General features: G+C 47.4%; 1 protein-coding gene across 14 annotated transcripts in view; it reads left to right on the top strand.

Moving 5' to 3' along the window:
- The window catches only part of Ctbp2 (C-terminal binding protein 2), a 137,012-nt gene that overhangs the window by 83,395 nt on the left and 29,870 nt on the right, over positions 1-23,747 (top strand). For 8 of the 14 annotated variants that reach the window (XM_006507308.4, XM_030242064.1, XM_030242065.1 and 5 more), the window contains one exon: positions 14,743-14,902. The exons of the other annotated variants lie outside the window; for them this stretch is intronic. In XM_006507308.4, coding sequence (XP_006507371.1) covers positions 14,845-14,902 — 58 coding nt within the window. In that variant the 5' untranslated portion in view covers positions 14,743-14,844. The remainder of the gene's footprint in view (positions 1-14,742; positions 14,903-23,747) is intronic. 14 annotated transcript variants of the gene reach the window in all.

Raw genomic sequence — 23,747 nt, 5'->3', positions numbered from 1 at the left:
CAGCTTCCTGTCTCCTCCTGGTCAAGGTCTGTCCACGTGGTACTCTAGCATCTCTCCCATAAGGCTATCCTGTGTATCTGTAGGCAGAGTTGAGATGGACACACAGGCACTTGGTCCGGTAGCGTCATGTTTGCTGTCTCCTCCTGGTCGCGGTCTGACCACCTGGTACTCTAGCATCTTCCCCTTACGAGTATCCTGCATGTAACTGTAGACAGTCGAGATGGCGTCTCTGGGCCTTCTAAAGCATAAGCATAGGCACTCGGTCCTGTAGCATCCTGTTAGTCACACACTGGGCACCCAGCACTGCTGGTGGAGTATCATGGCTGCTGGGGAGAAGTGGTGTTGTCACCTAAAAGCTTTTTTTGACTCTGACTTTTCTTAGATTCGATCCCCTGTGACTTGTTTGTGAGATTTGTCCCTGAGACAAAGGAGCAGACAGTGTGTGTACCATGGTGATTCAGTGGAAGTGTGAAGTGGAGTAGCTCAAGAGGCTTGCAGCCTTTGTTTTCCTGTGTGGATTCCCTTTCCAGTGTTTCTGGGGAGGGTAAAAATAGCTGGTGGTGCCTTAAAATAAGTGCCATGTGGAGTGTGTGTGGATCCAATGCACAGCCACATACGTCCAGCCTCCATAGTGTTCCTTCAGAGAACCACTTCACCCACCCCCACAAGTTCTAAAGATGAGGCCTGACATCTTGGATCTTTCCCTGGGAGAGATGATCCCCAGGGAAACAGGCCTTGTATTGTGGTTTGCTGAACTCACTAGTGAACTGTGAAGTCCCAAAGATGAGCCTGTTTTCTGTCTCAGTGTCTCGCTCAAAAGATCAGCAAAATCAAGCCCTATATAATCTTCCAAATGCACACTGGTTTTTTTTTTTTTTTTTTTTTTTTTTTTTTTTTTTGCCCCCACAGCAAGCAGAGACAAAGACTGGCAACATCCTGTGAGCCACTACCCCATATCTTCAACTCCCAGAGATGGTTGCTCCCAAGGTCAAGGTTGAAGGCAAAACCCTGATTTTGGACTATTGAGTAGGGAAAGGTGTGATGTTGCCTGGTTTGGCTCCTTCCTTCTGATGGGTCCAGCAGGATCTGTGTGAATCAGAATAGGTGCTGGCATTTCTTGGATCCAAGCAAAATTCAAAATTTCCCCTGAATGCTCTGGCTTAGACTCCTACAGCTTGTTCGTTCTCGTTCGTTCTCTCTCTCTCTCTTTCTATAGACAATTTTCCACTTGCCTGATATGAAATTATATGTTATCTTTTATGAAGCTTTCTGTAGTTGTCTTCCTGTATAAGCCAGCAGAAGAAACCAGCATTTGCCAACATCTGGCTCTGTGTTGCACACACTGTCTTGTGTGTCTTGTCTACCTGCCTGCATGTCTTTTATCTATCCATTCACCCACCACCTCATTATTTTATTTAATGACCCAGTGCTCAAGACAGGTGACATTGTGAACCTGTGTATAAAATCTTTCTTTTTACATTTTATTTTTATTTCATGCATATGAGTGTTTTGTCTGCATGTGGTGTATGTATGTCTGCATGTATCTATGAATGAAAGAATGAATGTCAGTGTCATATAGTGCCCTCAGAGGGCAGGAACTCTTGAAACTAGAATTACAGGTGTTAGTGAACTACCATGTGAGTGCTGGGAACAAGCCCAAGTCCTTTGAAAGAACACCCACTGCTCTTAAACACTGAGCCATCTCTCCAGCCCAAATCTTTTTTTTTTTTGGAGACAGGGTTTCTCTGTATAGCTCTGGCTGTCCTGGAACTCACTTTGTAGACCAGGCTGGCCTCGAACTCAGAAATCCACCTGCCTCTACCTTCCGAGTGCTGGGATTAAAGGCGTGCGCCACCACACCGGGCTTCCAGCCCAGATCTTTTCCTTTCTTACTAGTAAAGAAACAGAATCCATCTGAACTTTGAGCAGTGAGTTTGGTGATGCAGTTGATTCTTATATGTGTCTCCTGGCCTCACATTACTGAGAGGATTCTTTGTGAGGTCTTTTAGCTTTCAAAAAGATAACAGGGCTGACACTGTAGCCCAGTTGGTAGAGTACTCGCTTGCCTTGCATCTATCTACTAAGTCCCGAGTTCTATCTCAGTTTTGCATGAATGGAGTATGTGCCTGTAATCCCGGTGCTCAGGAAGATTAGGAATTCAAGGTCGTGCTTAGCAGTGGATTGAGACCCTGTTCTTCCTCACCCTCCTTTACAAATTAAAAGAAACATATAAATGCAGAAGACCATTGAGAGGATTAGGCAGTTGGGCTGCAGGCAGGAGTGTGCACAAAGTACTGCAAGGGAGCACCTTGCAAGGCTCCAGTCGTGTTCTGGGAGGTGTTCAGGCTGCCAGTGGAAGGGTCTCAAGTGTTCATTGCGGGTTTCTTAGTGCTCGTATCCCTTACATTGAGGGCCCTTTGGAAAAATGGAAACCATTCCTGTCTTCCAGCCTGGCCTTTCCATGCACCCAGCTTTGCCCCTCTGCATGTCGGTCATGTCCACAGAGACCTGTTAACTTCTCTGCTCCGGCTTATGTAAAAACTAAGAATTCAGAGAGAACAGTCACTGATTCCAAAGGCCCGTGGGTCTTGCCGAACATGAAGGATGCAAGCAAGCCTCACAGCTTATGGAACGCACCAGACCTGATCCCTGCGGCAGGGCTGGTTTGGTTTCCCATGTGGCCGTTTTTGGGACTTATGAACAGGAAACAAGATGTGCCAGGGTTGATCATAACAAAGTCCAGGCCCCCTGAGCCCTGGGGGGACAGCCTGGGTTCTTGCAAGAGCTCTGAGAGGTAAGCTAGCTCTGAGGCCACAGCTTTGTCTCCAGATAAAATGAACCCTATTTTAGGCCATGCTGTGTACCAGCACTTCCTGTTATTCCAAAGGAAGCTCTTGTTTGGGTTTTCACGGGGATGGATTTATTGAAGCATGTGCTAGTGGAGTGACCCAAGCTTGTTCCAGGACAAAATGAAGCTAAGAGATTCTGGGGCCCAGGAGGGAGGGCACACCTGCCACTTGCCACACCCCAAAGACTACTGCTTCAGAGGGCTTTAGACCCATTGACCCTCTGTGGGTGAACAAAGACTATTTGCCTGTCAGGATCCCAGACAGGGGACCCCAGAGGCGGAGCTGGTCAGAGGACAATTAAAAGGGGTTTTGTTGGCCCTCTAGGGCTAAGTTAAGCCATGTGTGTCTCTTTCCAGGAGTATCAGTCCAGCCAATCAGAGCCATATAAGCCCCACTCACTTCCTGCCGACCTTTTGACACCGCCAGATGTTTTTTCTTACAGCTGTCATTAGGCCTCCATACTCGCTGACCTCATCAAGTTGTATTGAAGCCATTTTCATCCATTTTGTTCTTAAAACCCATTTAACCCTTCCCGGGTAACCTCTTATTTTATTGTCCCGCCTTCTGAGTTCACAGCCTGGCTTCTGCCCTGCTGCATCTTGTGTGGAGTTTGGGGTCTGACCCGTGTCCCCATAGCGTTCCATGCCCCAAAGCTGAATAGAGGGGTACTAGTGTTTCCCACAGAGGGGTAGACTGCAGAGTGACAAACACAGATGATAATATGGGCTCCCAGGACTCTATGTGTAAGGGTGTGGCCCAGGATCTGGGATCCTCCTGTATCCTCAGGATCTGAGAGTGACCTTAGAGGTCCTGAGCACACCAGAGTTAATAGCACGAGGCTACTGTCAGAACTTTAGAAGATAGAGCTGGTTCTTAGCCTTCCTGTAAAATGAGCTGTAAAATTTCTGTAAAATAGAGAACGAACCTTGAGCAGATAGCAAGTGCTGCCCCTCCCATCCTGTTCCCGGCCCTTACTTAAATCAGTAGCCTACTCTTAGAATTCTGGGGTAGGATTTAGATGCCTATGTTTGCAAACATCTGAAATCTGGGAGGCTTAGCTAGAGAACTGATATGAAGACCCAGATGGTGGTTGTGTTGGTGGTCTTAGGTGTAAGGTTCATCACGAGGAGTCTGATGGGCGGCTGCTGTTGCACACGTGTGACTGAGCACCCAGACCCACTCGGAAGTGTCTCTGCACACTGAGCTTTAAAAAGAATGCTTGCCTGTGTAAAACATTCCAACAACTGCTGGGAGGTCCCCCCCCCCCCAATCTTGTCCTCAGAGAGAGCTCTGCTCACATTAGGTCTGTGTCCCCCTGGCCTTTCCTTGTCTTTCTGTCAGTGCCTTCTCAAACCAGTCCCGTGGGTTCTAGGGATCATGGCCTTTGAGTGGTCCTAAGCCACAGGGTGTTGTGCTTTCAGCCTGGTCCCCTGGGCTGGATCACACTCCCTCCATTGCTTCCAGGCTTTTGCTCCAATAAGCTTTTGCAGCAAAGCTGTTCCTGGTAGAGGTAGGGTCAGAAGAAAGCACAAAAGGTGGGTGAGCTGGTCTTATTAAGTCTGGCTATTTGAAGGTAGCCAGCTGTTGAGTTTGGTGACTTCTAAGAGGGGAGTAGGCTTCAGGGATGCTGTGCCCCCATGATGTCATGAAGGCCACACAGGCCTTGAGGCCCCTGATTGCATTACTCTAGGCACACATTCCTCTGGTGCATGCAGTCACATAGCTTTTCTTTTGCACATGTGGCCACATCTGGCCTTGCAGCTTCTGTGTTCTTCCTGGGTTTCAGGTGGGGATTTCAGCATCTCTAAGCTCACACTTGGTGGTTTCTTGTCACAAGAACCAGCTATATCTGGGACTGCAGACTTAGGGACTGCCTTGAGGGGTTGACCTGAATCTTCTGACTCTGGGAGGAGCCTCTCATATTTGCTAATAGGTATTGTTCAGCCAGAGGGCCAGCAAATTATCATGCAGAGGGTGGCCTGGGAGATGCCTTCTTAATGTGGGGCCCAGGCTCTGATAGATGTTTCTAATGTCCTCCAGACTTATGGGTGCATATGAGTAAGTGTGGAGACCCCAGGGTGCCTTAGTTAACCGTGTATGTGTGGAGTGTAGCTGTGGAATTTATTTTAAGTGTCTGGGGTAAGTGAAAATAGCAACAGACATTCCACTCTTGGGGCTGTTTGGTATTGCTGATGTGAGCAGCATAGTTTACCCCAGGAGCTCCGAGTGGATATATCACAGACCTAACCTTAGCACAGGCTGCTGGGATTTACAGCTTTGGGTAGGTCTGTTAGTGTTCTCCGGCCTGGAGCTCCAGCGTGGAGCTTGACGTCACGCGTCACGAATGGATTCGTGGCTTTGTGTCTTCTGTTGAACGGCACTCTATCAGTGACCATAGTAAATTTGATGGGTTGCATAGAGCGTTCTGTTATTTTATCTATTGCTGTGTGACAAATTACCTCAGAATGTAGAGATTTAAACCACCAAGCCTGGTCATCTTCATTTCCTGGGGTCAGAATCTACCCGGCTTAAGTGGGTGCCTGTGGCTAGGGTGTTCTGACACAGAGACCTAAGGTAGTGCTGTCTGGATATTGACCCTGGTCCCCTCTGATGCTTGATTGCTCAGACTTCTCCATAGGACATCCCCAGAGTTGACAGCAAGAACAAGGCCATGCTAGAAGCCAGCTTGTTACAAGCAAATATAGCAAAAGGATGCGGATGCCCACCAGTGAGGGTCCCCAAAGGGCCAGGAGCCTCAGTATCCTTCCTAATAAAAGTTTTGTTTGTAAATAATTTGAGAAGCAGGGCTTTGCTGTGCAAACTCTCCATCCTACAGAACTCTTAAATGGTAGTCCAGCCACAAGGTCTAAATCTCTCTCTTTTTAAAAAAAATTTATCATTATTATTATTTCATATGTGTTTGTGTGCACACAGCCATGCATGTATGATATATGTATGCACATACATGCCTGGTACCTGTGGATGCCGGAAAGGGCATTAGATCCCCTGGAGAAAGATTTGGTCATTAAGCTAAGATGCAGCTTTTCTTTCTCCCCGTCCCCCTTTCCATGTGCGACTTCTGGGTCTGGCTGAACCTGTAAGGGTCTGGATATATGAGTAGGTCCTTACTCCTGGAGCCTAAGCCAGGTCCTCCCAGAGGAAGCAGGTCCTCTACTGGCATGCACTCCGCCTCTGGCCAACGCCCTACTTCCCAGAAGCAAAGCTGTGTGTCTGCTTCCATTTGATTGTTCTTCCTCCTAAAATTTGAGACTTTCCCACTGTATCCGGGTCCCCAGGCCAACCCCAGAGCCAGGTGTCAGAGGTGAGAGAGGAAGCACGCTCTTCCCACCCTCTCACACACCTGGGATGTTGGTCCTGAAGCCCAGTCGAATGCTGCCCCTTTCTTTGCTCCTTCCCGTCCCCTGTGACAGAGACTTGATTTTTCTTTGGCCTTGGGATTTCAGGCAGCCAGTGGGCTCTGGGAGCCACACAAGGCTATGGGCCCTGCTCTTGGTGAAACTTGGGTTGGTGACTGGAGAAGGCAGGCATCTTTCATTGGGGTGACATAGCCACCAGGCAGATAGGGTGAGCAGCAGGGACTAAGGCAGAGAGAGACTGTCCCTTTAGAATAAGGGAAGAGCAGAGAAAATCCTTCAATAGGTTCACCGAGTGCTGAGGCCTTTCTGAAGACATAGCTGTCATTCTAGCAGGACATTGAGGCAAATTCAAAATCCCTCCTTGTTAGCCTGTCTTTGGCCACCAGGTACTTTGTGATGTAAGTTGTGGCAAAGGAGATGGCAGGCTGTATGGAGATGCGATCGGGGGCTCCTCGAATCCCATTTGGCACCTCCCACATTTTGGCGCATTCTTACTAAAAAACTAAGTATGCCATATCATAATCAAGAAATAGCTGTGTGCTCTAAGTGGTATCCTGTTGCCACAGCAACGGTGTTTGAAGCAATGGTCAGAGAATGTCGTCCCATGGAGTGTCTGGGGTTAGGTGGAGCATGGTGTCGCTCCTGGAACATGACTAGTTAAAGCACACCTCTTTCCTGCATCATTCCATGGCTCCTGACTGGCCAGCTGTGGTTAGGCAGAGGGAGGCTCTGCTGCTTCTAAGCCCTCCCTATCTAAAACCAGGAAATCCAGGCCAGGGAGGTAGTTTAGTACTAAACGGAAGGTACTTGCCACCAAGCTTGACATCTGGAGCTTAAACCCAGGACCCAAATGGTGAGAGCCCAACTCCTGAAAGCTGTTCTTTGCCTCCCACAGGTCTGGTTGAATATGCTCCTCCCCAAAGTTAATGAAGAAGATATATAATTATATTTAAATGGGAAATCCTTCTTACTTTCCCTCCTCTGCCTGCTTAGTGTCTGCTCTGGGGGGAAGGGCATGTACTCTGAAGTCTTACAACAAAGGGACCTTAGGGTCAAGGAACAATTGCTCAATTGTGTGCGCGCCCCCCCCCCCCCCCAGGTTTTAGTCTGATGGAAACTCTATCAGGCTTGTGGAGAACTGTGTACCCTCCTATTTATTCTGTCTTAAATCCTCTCACTGCCAAGTTGTTCCCATCGTCCATCACCAGGATTCACATATCTCTGAATGAGAATTGCAAGCATAAAGGAAAATTACCCCTTAGGGCAGTTTGTGCCCCTTTGCGGGACAAAACCTCACACTGTGGGTCAGGAAACTCACTGGCTCTTGGACCACCTTTCCTTGGCCTGCCCTGTGTGTGTGTGTGTGTGTGTGTGTGTGCGCGTGCGGGAGGGGGGAGACCTTGGCTCTCAGGGGAGGTGTGAGACAATGGGGAGGGAGTCACATCCCACCATTCAGCATCCATGGCTAGAAGGGAGGCCAGGTGCCTTCTGCCTCTCTTGCTTCCTAAGACACACAGTGCTCAGGCCTTTCCATCAAGGGTATTTGACGTATTTTCTCTGGGTTCTTATGGAGTTCACATTTGAGACCCAGGCAAAGATATCCCAGCTTTGCAGTCTGGGGATGTCTAGGCAGGGTGAGCAGTGCCCTCTGCTGGATCAAGAGCCTCATCGCTGGGTAAAATGTTTCCCGTGGGCTAATCTTGCTCCCAGCATGACAGGTTGACCACGGGGTAGGGTGGGACTGGTCTTGTTTTCCATTGCTTTTTTGATAAGCAGATAAAGGCTATAAGATGCAGGTACTGAGACATGTGTTTTGGACCTCACCGTGTCAAGAGGTAACCCACTGAAGTCTTTTATGGGACAGAGTGTTGCCAAATTGGGACAGTCCAGAGTCAGGGACTTCTGTGGGGTCAAACTGAAGTCAAGAGGCAGGCGTGTTTAAAACAAAAACAAATCAAGATCTTAAGACGCTTTAAAAATGTTTTATTGTTGTAATTTGTAACTAACCTCTAAAATTGCTTTTACTAGACACAGATTATGGCTTCATACGTGTTCACTTTAACTAAATCGAAGTTATATTAGAACTAGTAATTTTTCTATGGGCAAATAGTTCAAGCTTAACAAGAAGTATTTTATTTTGCTATTTCATTAGACTTGCGTTCACTTTTATTTTTAAAGATTTATTTTATTTATATGAGTACACTTCAGACACACCAGAGGAGAGTATCCGATCCCATTACAGATGGTTGTGAGCCACCATGTGGTTTCTGGAAATTGAATTCAGGACCTCTGGAAGAGCAGTTAGTGCTCTTAACCGCTGAGCCATCTCTCCAGTCTGTGTTCACTTTATTAAAATATAATGACATATTATCTAGTGTGCCTCTTATGTCTATCCTGTAGTTTCCATGTTGTCAAGGATCCACGGCCTGGTGGGTCTCACTGTGGTCTAACTCTCAGGTCCAGGCTGCTGGCCGCCATCCTACCTGTGCTTGGACACATCACTGAACCCCAGGAAATGCACTGTATATGTACATTTTTGTCACAGGCCATGGACTCTGCCCACAGTGATCACTAGGGTACTGGGTCATCGCCCCCACCCAACAGCTGTATTGTGACCCCTCTGCAGACATTCTGTGAGAACTTCCAATATTGTGTATGCTTTCTCCTGTTGGTGGCATTCTCTACTTGGTTAAATGAAAATTTCTCTTGCAACCGGGACAAGCTTTTCTGTCCCATAGCAGATGAGATGACAGATCGCATTCCACTACACAGACAGGCTCTTTGGCCACAGAGCACACATCACACGCCTAGGTGGGGAAGAGTTAGCGACTGCTCACCCTGAGCAGCCTGAGCGCACGCCATCATTCTATGCCTCATAATCTGAATGGACATTTGCTTGTTTGCTTTTATCCCTCTCTGTTCTGCCTCTATTATTAACTAAAATATTTATTTTCAAGGCATATTTGGAGGACAAGGGCTTTTAAAATGTGTGAAAATTCTAGAGAGTCTCTGTAGAATGTGACGACCCACGCTGGATTCTCAACATGACCCAAATAAAACAGCCAATTAGGAACATGAAAGGATCTTTCTGCTTAAGTTCTCATGCCTTGTTTATCACTTTTAGCACGCGAAAAATATACAGAAGTCTTGAGGCTCGCATTTGACACTAGGAATGTATTTGTATGGGCTAAGAGTCCCAGCTCAAAGTAAGACCACACCACTTGCTTATTCCAGGAAAATCATGGTTTTAAAGCTAATCCTCATCGGGCAGGGGGGCGGGGGGTGGGGGGTGGGGATACTACCTTGACTGGTTCACCTTTAGCCTGGTGGATTTCCGTGGCACAGTGCAACCCTTTCTTCGGATTTACAAACCGTGTAACTCCCCCCACCCCCTCTCTAATGTTGCATTTCAAACCCAAGGCCATATAGAAGTTAATAAAGGCCAGCTCTCTACCACCAACATAAACCCTCTAGATTCTGTGAAACCCCCGACAGTGGCACACTCTGAGCCGGCCAAAATTATTGACAGTGTATTTCATTTTTACAATCTGGATTAGTCTAGTTGAGTCAGTGTTGGTCACACAGTATGCCATTTTATTTTTCTAGTGTGGAATCAGTGGTTGGGCTGGGGGCAGGCATTAGAAGGACATGGCTACCTGTGTAAGTTGTCACTCTTCAGTATTCTGAAGCTATGCCGATTGGAAAGGCCATGGCTGAAGCACGAGCTATCGGTGTGTGCATCCCAAGTACTTGTGCTTTTGGGGATAGAAGATGGGGCTCTAACCAACTGAGAGTACCGAGCAGGGACTGACTGGCTGGGTCGCCCGCCCAGCACTGGGCTGGGCTGCGTGGAGAAGCCGCTTCCTCTTGTTACTGGATGGTGGACTGGCCTGTCTGTGAGTGAAACGTTGTGCATATCTCAGGATGGGGTTCTTTTAGGAAACTTCTAGGACCTGAATGGGGGACTCTGGTAAAGGGAGGTCTTCTCTTCCCACTCCCTAACCCACACTGGAAAAAGAAAGGGACATTTACAGAATCTATTATGTGCTCAGGGAGTGACAACAGTCCTCTCTGACAGCTGTCAATCATTCCAGGTGATGGGAGCTCAGAAGGCTCAAGAGAATGGTACACGTCGAAGGACTGCTTCAAACATGGAAGGTTTCAGGGAACATACAAACCTTCTGCCTATAGGAATCATTTTAGAAATGGATATGTAATTTCTTTGCAAACTCAGTAATTTTGATTAGCGGTCTCAGTGTCTGGCTGTTACTCCCCCACAGTCATGCCTACAGTCTGCCCATAGTTCCCTGGCTCTCTGAAAGCTCCTCAGAGCTCTCTTCTCAGGATAAGAACCCCTTGGCTATGCTTGCCTCCCGAAGCCCATGGAATGGCTTCCTTGTAAGTACCCGTGGCTTGTTGTTGGCTTTTTTTTTTTTTTTTTTCTTTCTCCTGGGTCCACCCAGGGCAGGTGTTAGTTAGGCCTCATTAAGAGCAGGGTCCTCGCTTTTCCTAGACAGGTCCAAGGTCCTCCCTGTGCCTCACCTGGGTTATGTATACAAGAAGGCCTTGTAAAGGAGGGGCCCAGTATGAGCACACACCCCTGGGTATAGGGATCCCTTTGTGTTTGCATTAGATCTCCCCACCACGTGGGTTTTAAATCTGAACCTAGTTTGCGATTAACAATGGGGTGTGTCCACTTAACTACACTGATAATGAATCCTTTTAAACTGTTGCAAAAAACGAGATCTTTCTTCATTAGCATGAAGATAAGCAGAGTCCCTTGAAAGCAAGCTTTGGATGAGTTCTAGAAGCATCCTGTTTTGAGACACGCCGTTGAAGATGCACCCCTGCTCTGCAGTTCCCCTCCACCTAGCCTTTGCAGAGTCTGAACTAGAATGGAGAAACAGAGAGACAATTGGTGAGGACTGGAGTTTTCATGATATAACTTTGTGCTGGTTTGGTTTGGCCAAGAGGTGGCTGTTGGTAGCAACAGTAGAAAATGCTTATCTACCCAAACTTGGACAAATGGTTTCTTTTGCTTTTAATCATGGATGTTTAATGTCAAGATGACTGATTTTAAAATGGGTTGCTCTTCATTTTTGTTCTTTTCTCAAATCTCGTTGACACTGCTGTGAAACAGTGCGCCACACCCGGTAGCTTCTTGCTGAGCTTTCTTATCTAAAGATCTATGGCTTACATTATTACTTCCTCCTCCCTGGCTGACGTGTCTCAAGACTTGCAGTAGGTGCCTGATAAGTAGAGAATTCCAGATCTCATTGTATGAAATATGGGTTTCCTCCCGTATGTGCACCTGTGATGAGCACCGCGCTCACCTTCCCACTCACAGGAGGAGCTTTTGGCTTCGCTTAGCATAACCAAATTGCCAGTGTTGTGATTCTTGGTCTTTGAGCATTAAGCAAAATAGTTACTGTAACATTGATTTTAACACTGTAAGGATCCACTGGATAATCCAAACTGAGCTACTGTGTTGCTAACGGTCAGGTGGCATATACAGTGTGGATACGTGAGACCGCAGGGTGTTTCTAGCCCCAGCTGGGAAGCAGCCAGGGTTCCACAGGATTTTATTGTGATGCTCTGAACCACGTACAACTTGAAATGGTGGGCTTTAAATTAAATGTAATGCTGTTCAGACCTGAATATACCCAGAGTACTGAAGCTGTGGAAACAGCACCTCCGCGTGGGAAGACTACTGTAAATTACATTTCACTTCTGTCCATTCTGATTTTCAGAGCGCTTATATCTCTGGGTTGGGATTAGGCCTGGCATTCCTCTGGCTTTCTCCTGTGAAGTTGAGCTTCGTGCCGTTTCCTCTTTATCCTCCTCCGTGAGAGGACGACCCCACTTTCCTCTTGACTTTGAACTTTACCTGCATTGGAGAGAGCACTTCCTAGAGGCTCGTGCACATTCTCTCTCCTCTGTCTGTCATGGATGTGGTGGCATACAAGGAATGCCTTTCCTGCTTCATAAGCACAGAGCCCCAGTCTCCAGGACGGAACCCCTGGATTCCAGAACGATTCCAGTTCTGATTCCAGCAAAGATAGAGGAACCATAGCACTGCCTCTCTTTTGCCCGCCCTGATGTATACTTTAGTTAGTACTTTGGTTGAACATTTTGACTAATGATATCAATAGCTGACAAATTCCTTTGGCTGGAAGCTTATGACTTGGGAGGAAGGACTGACTTAAAGGGCAAAGTTGGTTTTCATGGCAAACCTAATCACAAAGATGTGATTGATAGTCTAGGAGCCCAGAGCCAGTATGGCTGGTGCAGTGAGGGCCATCGTGCGTAGATCCACTACAAGGCGTGTTTGTCCCTGACATTTGTGCAGTGGCTGTGTTAGTCTTCATAAATAGCATACTTCTTGGGAGGGAAAAGGAGAAAAACATCTTTTATCCCACCCATCCCCTCCCCCCCTTTTGAAGCAGAAATATGGTGGGAGAGGGTGGTAGTTATGTGTCAAAACTCATACTGGCTGTTCCAAATGAAGTCTGTATTCGCTGCTGATATGATGGGTGGGCACCTCCCCTCGGGGTCTGCCCCGGACTCCACAGAAGAACCACAGAAAAGCCAGGCGTGGGAATCAGTGACAGTCTAAGATGAAGACATTTGTGTAAGCTGTTGGCTATCTCTCTGATTGCATGATCAAGAGCCTACTTACCAATTTTTCAAGAAGCCGCCTAATTATACGAATTAAAATTCAAAGGAAAGCAAAAAGAATGATTACGCCTCACTAGAGGAGGAGACTGCAAAGCCAGTCCTGCTGCTGATCATAACTCTGGCGGTTTTTATCTCTGTAGCCCTTCACCAATATTAGCTTGTCCTTTGGATGGGGTAGATAATGAGGCTTGGGTTTTCATACCAGAGTCTAGGAGGTGCCTCACTGTAGTGTGGACATTGGAGCCCCAGCCTCAAGAAAGTAAAAGAGCTAGCCTAGGCTTTCTGATGTGCATTTATGGTTGACATTTGTAGGTCTTGGTTCTTCTATCCCATCTCCATTTTCCCTGAGTCAGGGGTTTGTTCACACATGGCTGGCTACCTTCATGAAAGAGCCCAGGAACGATGACAGCAGAGTTCTATACTTCTGTACGTGTGGTGACTGGCTTGTTTTAGGCAGTTGCCTGTGTTAGAGTTTGGTGTCCTTTTGGCTGTTTTGATCATTATTTATAGGGTTAGAAACTGTACTTTTTCTATTTCTCCCTTTCCTCAAATTCACATAATTATTGCTATAAATCTTTAGGATGCTTTTCTAGCCAAATTGAACTTGCCTACCTTTTAGTAGTTTAGACCTGTGTCTGATAAAGGAACTCCCAGCATTCAGCATAATTGATGCCCATACACCACCAGGTTTCTCTTAAGCCTTAATCTTCCATCCTCATCTTTCTCTGCACAATTCACCTGCTAGCTGAGAATAGCCCCATGTGCATGTGTGCGTGCACACGTACGTACGTGTGTGTGTGTGTGTGTGTGTGTGTGTACACATGGATTGCTGTTAGATTTAAAACAATACTCATTGTGAAGTTTTGCAGTGAAGAACAGGAGACCAGAGAATGGGTCCCCACTCTTCTCACAGTGATTGACAGGCTGCAGTTTTGAAGGAGAGAGTCAGTGGAGCCCGGCCTGGTAATTTGTGAGCTGGTGCTTAAAGAGACAGGGTTCTTTGGATCCTAGCATACGTGGAACAGGCTCTTCCTCCTCTGAGTCAGCGAGAAGGCTTAGAAAAGGCTTAACAGCCACTGCTCAACCAGCTGAGGAATGTGGGATTAAAAGCCCCCATTTGAGGAAGGTTCTAGAAGATGGCATGGGCAGGCCCATTCTTACACAGTGTAGCAGGGAGCTTGTGTTGCGTTGTGCTGTGCTGCTCTGTGTTGTGGGGTTTTTTTGTTTGTTTGTTTGGTTGTTTTTTTTTTTTTTTTTTTTTGGTGTGTGGCCCCTGCGAGTCCTTCATGGAAAGAAAGCAACTGTAAAGACTGCGCAGTGCAGGCCTCCAGAGAGCCTCTGTGGAGGTAGCCAGAGTGTGCTTGGTAGCATACCACTGTGCACTTAGGACCTACATACAGCCCAGTGTTCCAGAGCTGTCTGTGAGACTGTCTCCTGGTTGTGCAGAACTTTTGTAGTTCAGAGAAATAAATGGCAGATCCAGCTAGCTGTCTCTTGGTCCCTGGCCTTGGAGTTGAAATAATTGAAGTTGGTCTGCAATTGGTGCCTATAGTTGAGAGGCCCATACACTGCCGTTTGCTGTTTTCAGCAATGCGTGGCAAACGTCCCTCTCGATGCCTGCTTGCTTTCTAACTGATGCAGGGTAGAAAACAGGAGATTGCTAAGGCTCGCATGGAGGGAGCAGCCTCCACCCATGTTTTGGGAGGAGAGCAAGCACCACACGCCAGAAGAGCAGGTCTGTCCCCTCTTACTTAGAGAGCGACAGGAAGTCGTGAATGACCTGTCAGCCTGTGTCCTGGAGGTCTCCAGAGTTAAGGCTTCTTTTCTCCTTGTTTCAGGGTTCATAGTGGCGCAATGCACGCAGACTCCTGCGAATTCCCCTAAGTTCTTAGCGGACTGCTTTGCCTTTTGAATCAGAGAGTTGCAAAGTTCGATAAAGAATGGCCCTTGTGGATAAGCACAAAGTCAAGCGGCAGCGATTGGACAGGATTTGTGAAGGTAAGAGCCAGCACGGTTGGCGGGGGTTTCTTGAAAGACACGTAGCCCCTCACGCAGATCCTCTCAGAGCTGCTCATTTGAGGTAGCTGGGCCTGGCTGTGTCACACTCTGACACTAGGACCCCCAGAGTCTCCCCACCCCTAACCTTTTCAGGTACTGGCTTTGTGGCACCCCACTTTCTTGGCTGGTCCTTGGTTTGTGTGGGGGCTGGGTGGAACATGAGGGAGGGCTGTAGGCTGTGAGGTACCTTTCCCCCACCCCTGTATACCTAGGGTTATTTTGCATATGAAAGACACCATATATCAGGACCAGCTTTTTTAGCTTCCTGAAGTTTCTCGACTTTATCTGTTTTCTATTAAGATATTTACAACAATGAATTCCAAGATATTTCCGAGGAACCCACTCTAGCCCTCTTGATGTTTTCAAGTCTTCAGTATTTTTGAAAATGTCTGGAAGTGTTTTATTCATGAAAGGAAAAAATAAACATAATTAAAATCTAATGGAAACCCGGGGATAAAACTCTGAAACATTGATTAAGCGCTGTCCTTTCCTAATTAGTGAGGAGCAAGGCCCGCCAAACCTGCAACTCGGGGTTTATACGGGCTGTGCCAGCCTGCAGTCAGTGCTGCAGGACTAGCCTTGTCTAGGAGTGTTTTCAAGGCTAGCTTGGCTCTTGGTATGTTAGGTGTATTCCAGCCTGTAGCAGAGGGCACACAGGCAAAGCTGCCACACCAGCTCTCAGGCAGGCCACACCCCCCCCCACAACTTCCCCTGCAGCCACCCATATGGAATTGCTTGTCCTTTAAATAGATGTAGCTCAAGCCACATGGGATGGGGACATCAAAGCCATTCTGTTTGAGACAGCCCTTGAGCACTCTGTGCAAAGTATGCATGAGCTCCACCCCCATGTCCCTTGGGTTCTGCTATAGTTTAGTTTATGGAGCTTGGCATTTAACCGGTTTTTAAAAGTAAACATTAAAATCACTAGATTTTGCTATTGGTCTCTGACAAGATGGTTTAAGCCCTATAGAAAGACTGAAGGGCTGGCGTCATGAATACCAGTAGTCTTCCAACTGTGTTTACTAACAGATAACATTTGTTTATTTTTTTTTAAATGAGGTAAAGTGTGTGTGTGTGTGTGTGTGTGTGTGTGTGTGTGTGTGTGTGTGTGTGTGTGAATTGTTTCCAGAAGTATCTGAAACTCTGAAACAAGCTTGTAGATGGCAGTGGTTTCCTGTTACCACGCTATGGCATGTGTGTCCTTTTAGGACAGTTTCCTACATAACCACAATAGCACAATCCTTCTCCCCCCCCCCCCCAGGTTCATCTGATGCAGATTACATGTGCGTGTCTCCTGCATGGGTCTGTTTGCAGCTATCTTGGGTTTATCATGTCCGTTTGTGTAGCCGTCGGGGGTTTTGTATTCTGTTTGGTTGTCTGAGTCTCAGACAATAACCTGGCATTTTTTTAGACTTTGGAAAGATCAATGTGATGGAAGATTTGGGACCTAGTGGCTCACCGAATAGTCCACAATCTGGCCTCACCTGATTGCAGAAATTGACTTTTATTTTTAGCAGAGAAACCTTCACTGGGGTTAGATGCCAAATCCTCTCTCCAGAAAGCCTCTAGTGAGTCAACTTCCACAACTCAAGACTTGAGCCAGCTATTTATTGATCATGTTCTCTGTCCCAAACATGGCTCACTAACTCTCACCCATCCTATATCTGTGACTGGTTATCTTCGGCCATAACTTAGAATGGAAAGTTCAGTGCCATCTTTATCTAAATGGGAGTGGTGTTGCAGAATTAGGAGCAGTCATGCTTTGAAGTATGCCAGGTGTAGCTCCTCACCTGTGGTCCTGTTTGTCTAAGAAAGTCACAGCTGATGCGGATGTGACCGGAAGGAGTGATTGGTCTGGATAGGTAGCACCTGTTTTATTGATTAGTTGATGATTTGTGACTGGTTCCCAAGACAGCTCTTCTTTAGCCGTTCTGAGAGCTCTGCTCTCTGTAGATTTTGCTGTTTAGACTGAAGGCGTTGTACACCTACCACATAGCTGTGCATTCTCACCGTGCCTGTTGAACTTAGACTTCCAGATAAGATAGCCTGTTCTGCCCTTTGCTGCAATATTCCGTCCTGGAGGATGTTTGGTAGGTGGAATAGTTGGTTTGCTTTTTTCTTTTTTTCTTTTGTTTTTCTGAGATAGGGTTTCTCTGTATAGTCCTGGCTGTCCTGGAACTCACTCTGTAGACCTGGCTCAGAAATCTGCCTGCCTTTGCCTCCCCAGTGCTGGGATTAAAGCCGTGTGCCACTACTGCCCAGCACTTTGCTATTTTTAAAAAAGGTTTATTATATATTTATTTATTTTTATTTTTTTTAGTTTTTCGAGACAGGATTTCTCTGTGTAGTCCTGGCTGTCCTGGAACTCACTCTGTAGACCAGGCTGGCCTTGAACTCAGAAATCCACCTGCCTCTGCCTCCCAAGTGCTGGGATTAAAGGCGTGTGCCACCACCGCCCGGCTACATGTTTATGTATAAGAGTACACTGTAACTATACAGATGGTTGTGAGCCTTCTTATGGTTGTTGGGAATTGAATTTTAAGACTTCATCTCTGCTTGCTCCGCTCAACCCCGCTTTCTCCGGTCAACACCGCTCGCTTATTCCCTGCTTGCTCTGGCTCAACAATTTATTTACTATTATAAATAAGTACACTGTAGCTGTCTTCAGATGCACCAGAAGAAGGTGTCAGATCACTTTTACAGGTGGTTGCTGGGATTTGAACTCAGGACCTTCGGAAGAGCAGTCAGTGCTATTTTTTGCAATGAGGTTTTGCTGTGTATACTAGGCTGTCCTTGACCAATCCTCTCGTCTCAGTTTCTTTAGTACTGGGTTAATTGGTGAGTGCTACCACCATATCCAGCTTTGGTTTTGTTTTTAATTGATTAAATGCACATGTCTCCTACATTCTGTAGCAAGCCTTTCACCCTGAGTTTTGGAGAGCTGCCTTCTGCTGGTCTTGATAGTGCTAACCATCCCTTAAGCCTCTCTCGTCGAACACCTGCTACCCGGTGCCCATCCATCCCTGTTTCTGGGATCCCTTGGCAGAGTTGGGTGAGCTTCTCTCAGTGCCATAGGAGCTGACCAGATGAAATTTTAGCTTCGCCCCTGTGAGGATTCGTCTCCAGAACTTTCCACTGAAGCCCACTCAGCCTCTTCCTAGTCTCTTTAGGGGATGCTTGCGTGTTCCCCTCTGAGTTAATGCCAGGGACCACGACCTGAATGAAGCCCCATCTTTCTCTCTACCTTGACGTGGAATGTGAACCGTCACTCACATATACATAGCCAGAGTACATCTCTGCTCCATGTTGAAGAGGCAGCCAAAGTCTTTGGGACTCCATCCAAATCATCTGGAATAATAAAATCTTTGAGGCTTACTTAAAAGCCAGATTTTAATGTGCTTTTGTAATTGACCCTTTTTGATATCTGTAATTTGTTCTCCGCTGGCTTTCTTGATGCCTGCTCTCAGACAATCCTTGAGTACGTTGTATGGAATAATTACAGAACAGCCTTTGATAACACGGGCTGTTCATCCCTAGATTGAACCTGCTTTCTCTCTGATGTATGCCTTTCTTCTCTCTGGTTTGCTGACATAATTGACGCAGTGCATTTGTGGATTGCACTTACCAGAGGATTTGAATACTGTATTGGATCATGCCAGGGTAGTTGGGCTTTTCCCAAATATTTATGGGTCAGAGAGCAGGCTTGCTGTCACTCCAGCCTTGCAGAGCTAAGCCAAGGTTTGGGTCTGTAGAACTGTATGTAGTACTCCTCTATGGCTTTGCCTATGAACATCTTACAATGGGCTAGGATAGAGTCACTCCCTAAACACAATCCTTTCCTATAGCTGTTGAAGTGTGAGAAAAAAAATAAAGTAGGTATTTTAGTTCATTGTGTTTGAGCGTTTCTTTAGAAATGTGGTGGAAACGAGTTTCAAGCATGGTATCAGCTGAGTTAGGATAAGCAAAAGAAATACAGGAAATACACGGAAGTGTTGTGAACTGCTTTTACATAAAAGTTGTGATCACAGACTTCTCCTGAGTACTCTCATAGGCACAGAATAAAAGAAATGTGTGGCTTCTCTGTGTCCTCTTGGTCACCAAGAAGCTCACAGAAAGTGCTGCAGAGGCAAGCCAGGGTGCTTTCACGGGTAGTGTCTTCCCACTCTGAGTTGGATCTGCCTACCACGGTGGCTGAGCACCCCAGCAGGTGCCTGTATTGGTCTAACATCCCCTAGATGTTTGTTTCCGAGTTGTGGAAGAAATCAGCTCAAAGCCCGCGGAGGGCATGGTGGCATGGGTTGGCTAATGGGGCTTCTCCAGTGGCCTGTCTGTGGCCTGCCCAACACAGCACCTGTACAGAAGGAGCAGTTTGTGTCATGTTTGGTTTTCTTATTTGAATTTCCACATTCAAGATGCTGTTTGGTTTCGCCTGTCCCTCTTTTATTGAATGTATTATGCCTTTGTGGATTTGTTTGGGTTTGCATAGGAGTGGGCTTGAATCCTACAGTCCACAGGCCCTCCTGATCATTTTCAACAAGCCGTCTTTCGGAGGCTCCCAAACCTACATCTTAAAAATGGGATTCATAATGTTGCTGTACATTTTAATTATATGTTGAGATCAGGCAATTATGCACATTTCCAGTAATTAAGTGATTAGCTGCAATTACTTTGGCTGTGTAAATAAATATACAATAGTCAACTAGACGTGGCTCAAAACTCTACAATACAAACAAGTGTCCCAGATCATGCTCAGCATTGTAAAGAAATGCTCAGACAGGGAAGCTGGAGCCATAATCTGCAAGTGATAAAAATCCTGTATTGTCTTATTTGAGAATAGGAGCACTGACTCCGCCTGTGGGAGTCCAGCCTCCCGGCACCTGGGGAGTAGGTTCACAGTGTCGTCCAGTCCTGGACAGGCCTTACCTTGGCGAGAAGACTCAAGTTCCAGGCTGAATTCACTCTCCCTTTATCACTGGTCTGGTGCAAGTGTTGTTCCTGGGCTCGTTCCATCTCTGATGTGGGCCACTTCGCTTCTCCACTGGGGCTCAGTGATGTGTGGTACCATTGGAGACCCCAGCACGGGATGCCCTGCTCTTTTCCAGTTTGCTCTTTTGGTTGCTGCTGTCACCCACCACTTCCAGTAGACTCTGGGCACTGGTGCCCTGATTCCATTACTACTTGAGCTCAGTCACCCTGCCAGTCAGTACTGGCTAGGGTCACCCGGTCATCTTCCCAGCCTGGTTTCTTATTGGTGCATTTCCTTCCTCTTAGTCATATTTAGGACAGCGATGATCTCCTAGGGAGGAGCCAGGACAGTCATCTTAGCTATATAGTAGGTCTGCAGGCAGCCATAGACCCATGGACTGCTGAATCAGGAGATGGACTTGGCCCACTGAGCATTGCCCTTCTTCCCTTTCAGAAGCTACAGGTGTTAGAGTGTGCAGCAGGACCAGTGCAGTTTGGCTTATGTCACGCTGCCCAGACGGTTGTTTGATGTGACCCGAGCAGTGGTCGGATCTCTTGCTAAGCTTTTGCTGTGTTCATTCTCCTTCTGTCTGTCGAGAGCATCCCGTGTGCCACTGTGATTCTGTGGCTTCCTGGAAAGAATCTTTGAAGGTGGCCCGTGCTTGTGGGTGGTGGCTCTCCCCATCCACTATCCCTCTTCCCACGTGTCTTACTCCTCAGAGAGGCACATGTAAAACATAGTGTTCCTCCCTCCCTCCCTTCCCACTGGCACTGTGAGAAGCACAGATTCCACAAAGAGGGTGGACACTCATCCTTCCTGGTCCCATGGAAGAGCTTTGCAGCCCATGCCCTGGCTGTCGAATGAACACACACACACACACACACACACACACACACACACACACACAGAGTCTCTTTGGAGCAGGGTAAATATGCTCCCCAGCCTTAACGCTCTAGCCAAGAAGTGGCGAGAACACCCTGTTTGTGGTGAAAGCTTTATTCTTGACAGCTGAGCCGACCTTGGGTCACAGCTCTTAATTCCTGTGCTCCTGCCATTTGAATAAAAGTGCTTTAAGCCCCACCCACATTTCCTGTGGCTCTTTTCCCAGTGCTTTATAGAAGTAACACCTTTCTTTAGTAAAGAACATTGGGTACACAAGAGAAAAGGCCATTTTTTGTTGTTGCTGTTGTTAAAGGCAGGAACGCTGCATTTCAACACAAACTCTAGATCACTTACCTTCAAAGAAAACTGGGATTTTGAAAAAGGGAAAAGGCAAGCACAGCCTGTCCACGTTTAAAAGTAGGAGGTAGGCACAGCTAGGGCCTATTTTTGCCTCTGTCTCAGCTGGAAGGCAATGTGTAACCCACTGACCTGAGCAGCACCGCTGGCTATGGGAGGCCACGGCCATCACTTTGTCCTGGTGTCCATGAGGGACAAGAGGCCCCACTTCCCCCAGCAGGTTCTTTATTCTCAGGGCTTCATTAGTCTCGTGCATGGCCTAGGTGTTGGAAGAGCACCGACACTGGGGGCCTGGCTTAGGGCTTCCGTGTCTCGGGTACCTCCATAGCATCCCAGGTTGGGGCCAGCTGCCCACCAAGCCCAAGCAACTCCCAAGAGACTGAGAGCTACCCACAGGCGTCATCCCACCAGGTGAGCAGGAAGCTGCAGGGGGCCCTGAAGAAGGGCCAAGTGACCTTCACATTTGGATGGCTTTGGCACTGATGGTGCTGTCTGATTTTGTCTTTTAGGTGATTCCTCTCAGTCACCCTTCTGGCTTAAAGTAGTTTTGTAGCTGGTTGACTGGTTGTGAAGTGCTTTGGGGAGGGGGTATTTTTCGAGGCCTGCCCATGGGGTGTCTTGACCCTCATCTGCCAGTTCTCTTCCCTAAGCTCGAGTTGCGCCTTCTATTGCAGAGTTCGGGAACAGGCTGCCAGCAGACACCACTTGCCACTCCGTGTCAGCCACTCAGTTCTTTTTCACAGTCCACTCTTTGTTGGGTTTATTTCATATGCACTGGTGTATGTCTGGGTGAGGGTGTCAGATCTTGGAGTTACAGTTCTGAGCTGCCATGTGGGTGCTGGAGTCCTCTCTCCAGCCCCAGAGAGGATTTTTTTGTTTTTGTTTTTTGGATAAGGCTATATCCCTGAAACTCGTTAGCCTTCAGAAACTGGACCCATCCTGCCCTTTTCAGACAGCATGAGATTTCTCAGGAAATCAGTCCTTTCTCAAATGCTGTGATGAGTTGGTTTGGTTTAGTTGTTTGTTTGGTTTGGTTTGGTTTGGTTTTTTAAACAACTTCCAGGGTTATTTGGGAAGGATTAAGTCCAAGCACAGGCGTTTTCGGTCTAACAGGAGAAAACATCTGTCGAAATATTTTGGTGAGCTGAGGCTTCGTTAATTTGATTGGCTTCCAGACAGAACCAGCTGCAGCAGGTTGCTGGGAATGGAATCTGGACCCCCTGATTCTACTTCAGAGGGGCAACGAGCAGGGCCTGTCATCTGCTGCCACCTCCCTGGCTGCATGATCACACCTTTGCATAGTCTCAGGGGCTGCCTACGTCATTGCTGGCTTCTTAGTTCTTCTTGACCTAGTCTCATATTAGTAATTCTACATTATTTAGATTTGTGGACCTGGCCGTTAACAAAACCCCTGACAGCAAACGGGTAAGGCACCCAGAGCCACAGGGGATTGATAGAGCATTTCCCAGATCTAGTTATGTCTGGAGAGGTCTGGTGTTTTGCCTACATGTCTGTCCACACTACAAACACCCTGCATTGGCGTTAATGCTGTATCTTGTCTTGAGAGAGGGGAATACCCAAGAAGGACTGAATAGTTGCCAGCCTTTGAAGGCCACAGATCCAGCTATGACTGGAGCATACCACCTCATCATCAAAGTCTTCTCCTCAGTGGGCATTGCTGGTACTTTCAGGTCCGATGATCCCCAGAAACTTCCAGAATTACTTTGTTAAATATGGTTCCCTTTCCTCATCCCAGGAGGGCACAGTGACCCCAGCTTTGGGAGTTCTTTGCCCAGCTTTGCTATGACCTATGACCCCAGACGGGATCCCGACTCTTCATTCCTCAGTATTTGGTATGATGTCATCAGTACCTGTGATACTCACATGTGGCCAGGTATATAATTGATGCCCCCCCCCCCCCCAGTTGGCCTGGCAACTGGGTGAGTGCCTTGTCTTACTTTGAATCCCTTGCTTGTGAAGGGTGGGTGATAACCTGGGATATCCATCTTGCTTGGTCAGCTGTGTTCGCTAGCCAGTTATGCAGTAGAGACACATTCATCTCCATGAGGTTTAGTGCTCTGCTTCAAAAAACCCCTGGGCCCAGACATTAGCACCCTTTCTGTGTCAGTGTATGTGTGTGCACACTGGCACACACCCCCCCCTCCCCCACCTGTCTGCTTGCTGGGATGTTCTTCTGAATAGTGCCAAGTAGAGAACCCTGCAAACAGCTTCCCCAGCTCACCTTCCCTGGACCCTGACAGACTACTACTATCTACTTCAGTGAGCTGGCGTGTATGGTGTCCCAGGCTCTGTACTGTTTCCCGTGCTTTCTGCCCCCCCCCCCCCCCCCCAATGAACCTGCTTAGAGGCAGAGAATTGTAAATCCTGGCTTGGGTGTGTCCTGGCATACCCCCCCCCCCCCAAACACACACACACACACACACACACACACACACACACGGTTTCTCTGTATAGCCCTGGCTGTCCTGGAACTCACTTTGTAGACCAGTCTGGCCTCGAACTCAGAAATCCGCCTGCCTCTGCCTCCCAAGTGCTGGGATTAAAGGCATGCGCCACCAT

The sequence above is a fragment of the Mus musculus genome, chromosome 7 (assembly GCF_000001635.26).
Source record: "Mus musculus strain C57BL/6J chromosome 7, GRCm38.p6 C57BL/6J".
NCBI lineage: Eukaryota > Metazoa > Chordata > Mammalia > Rodentia > Muridae > Mus > Mus musculus.
Note: the sequence above shows the minus strand (reverse complement) of the source record. Positions and strands in the feature narration are given on the sequence as shown.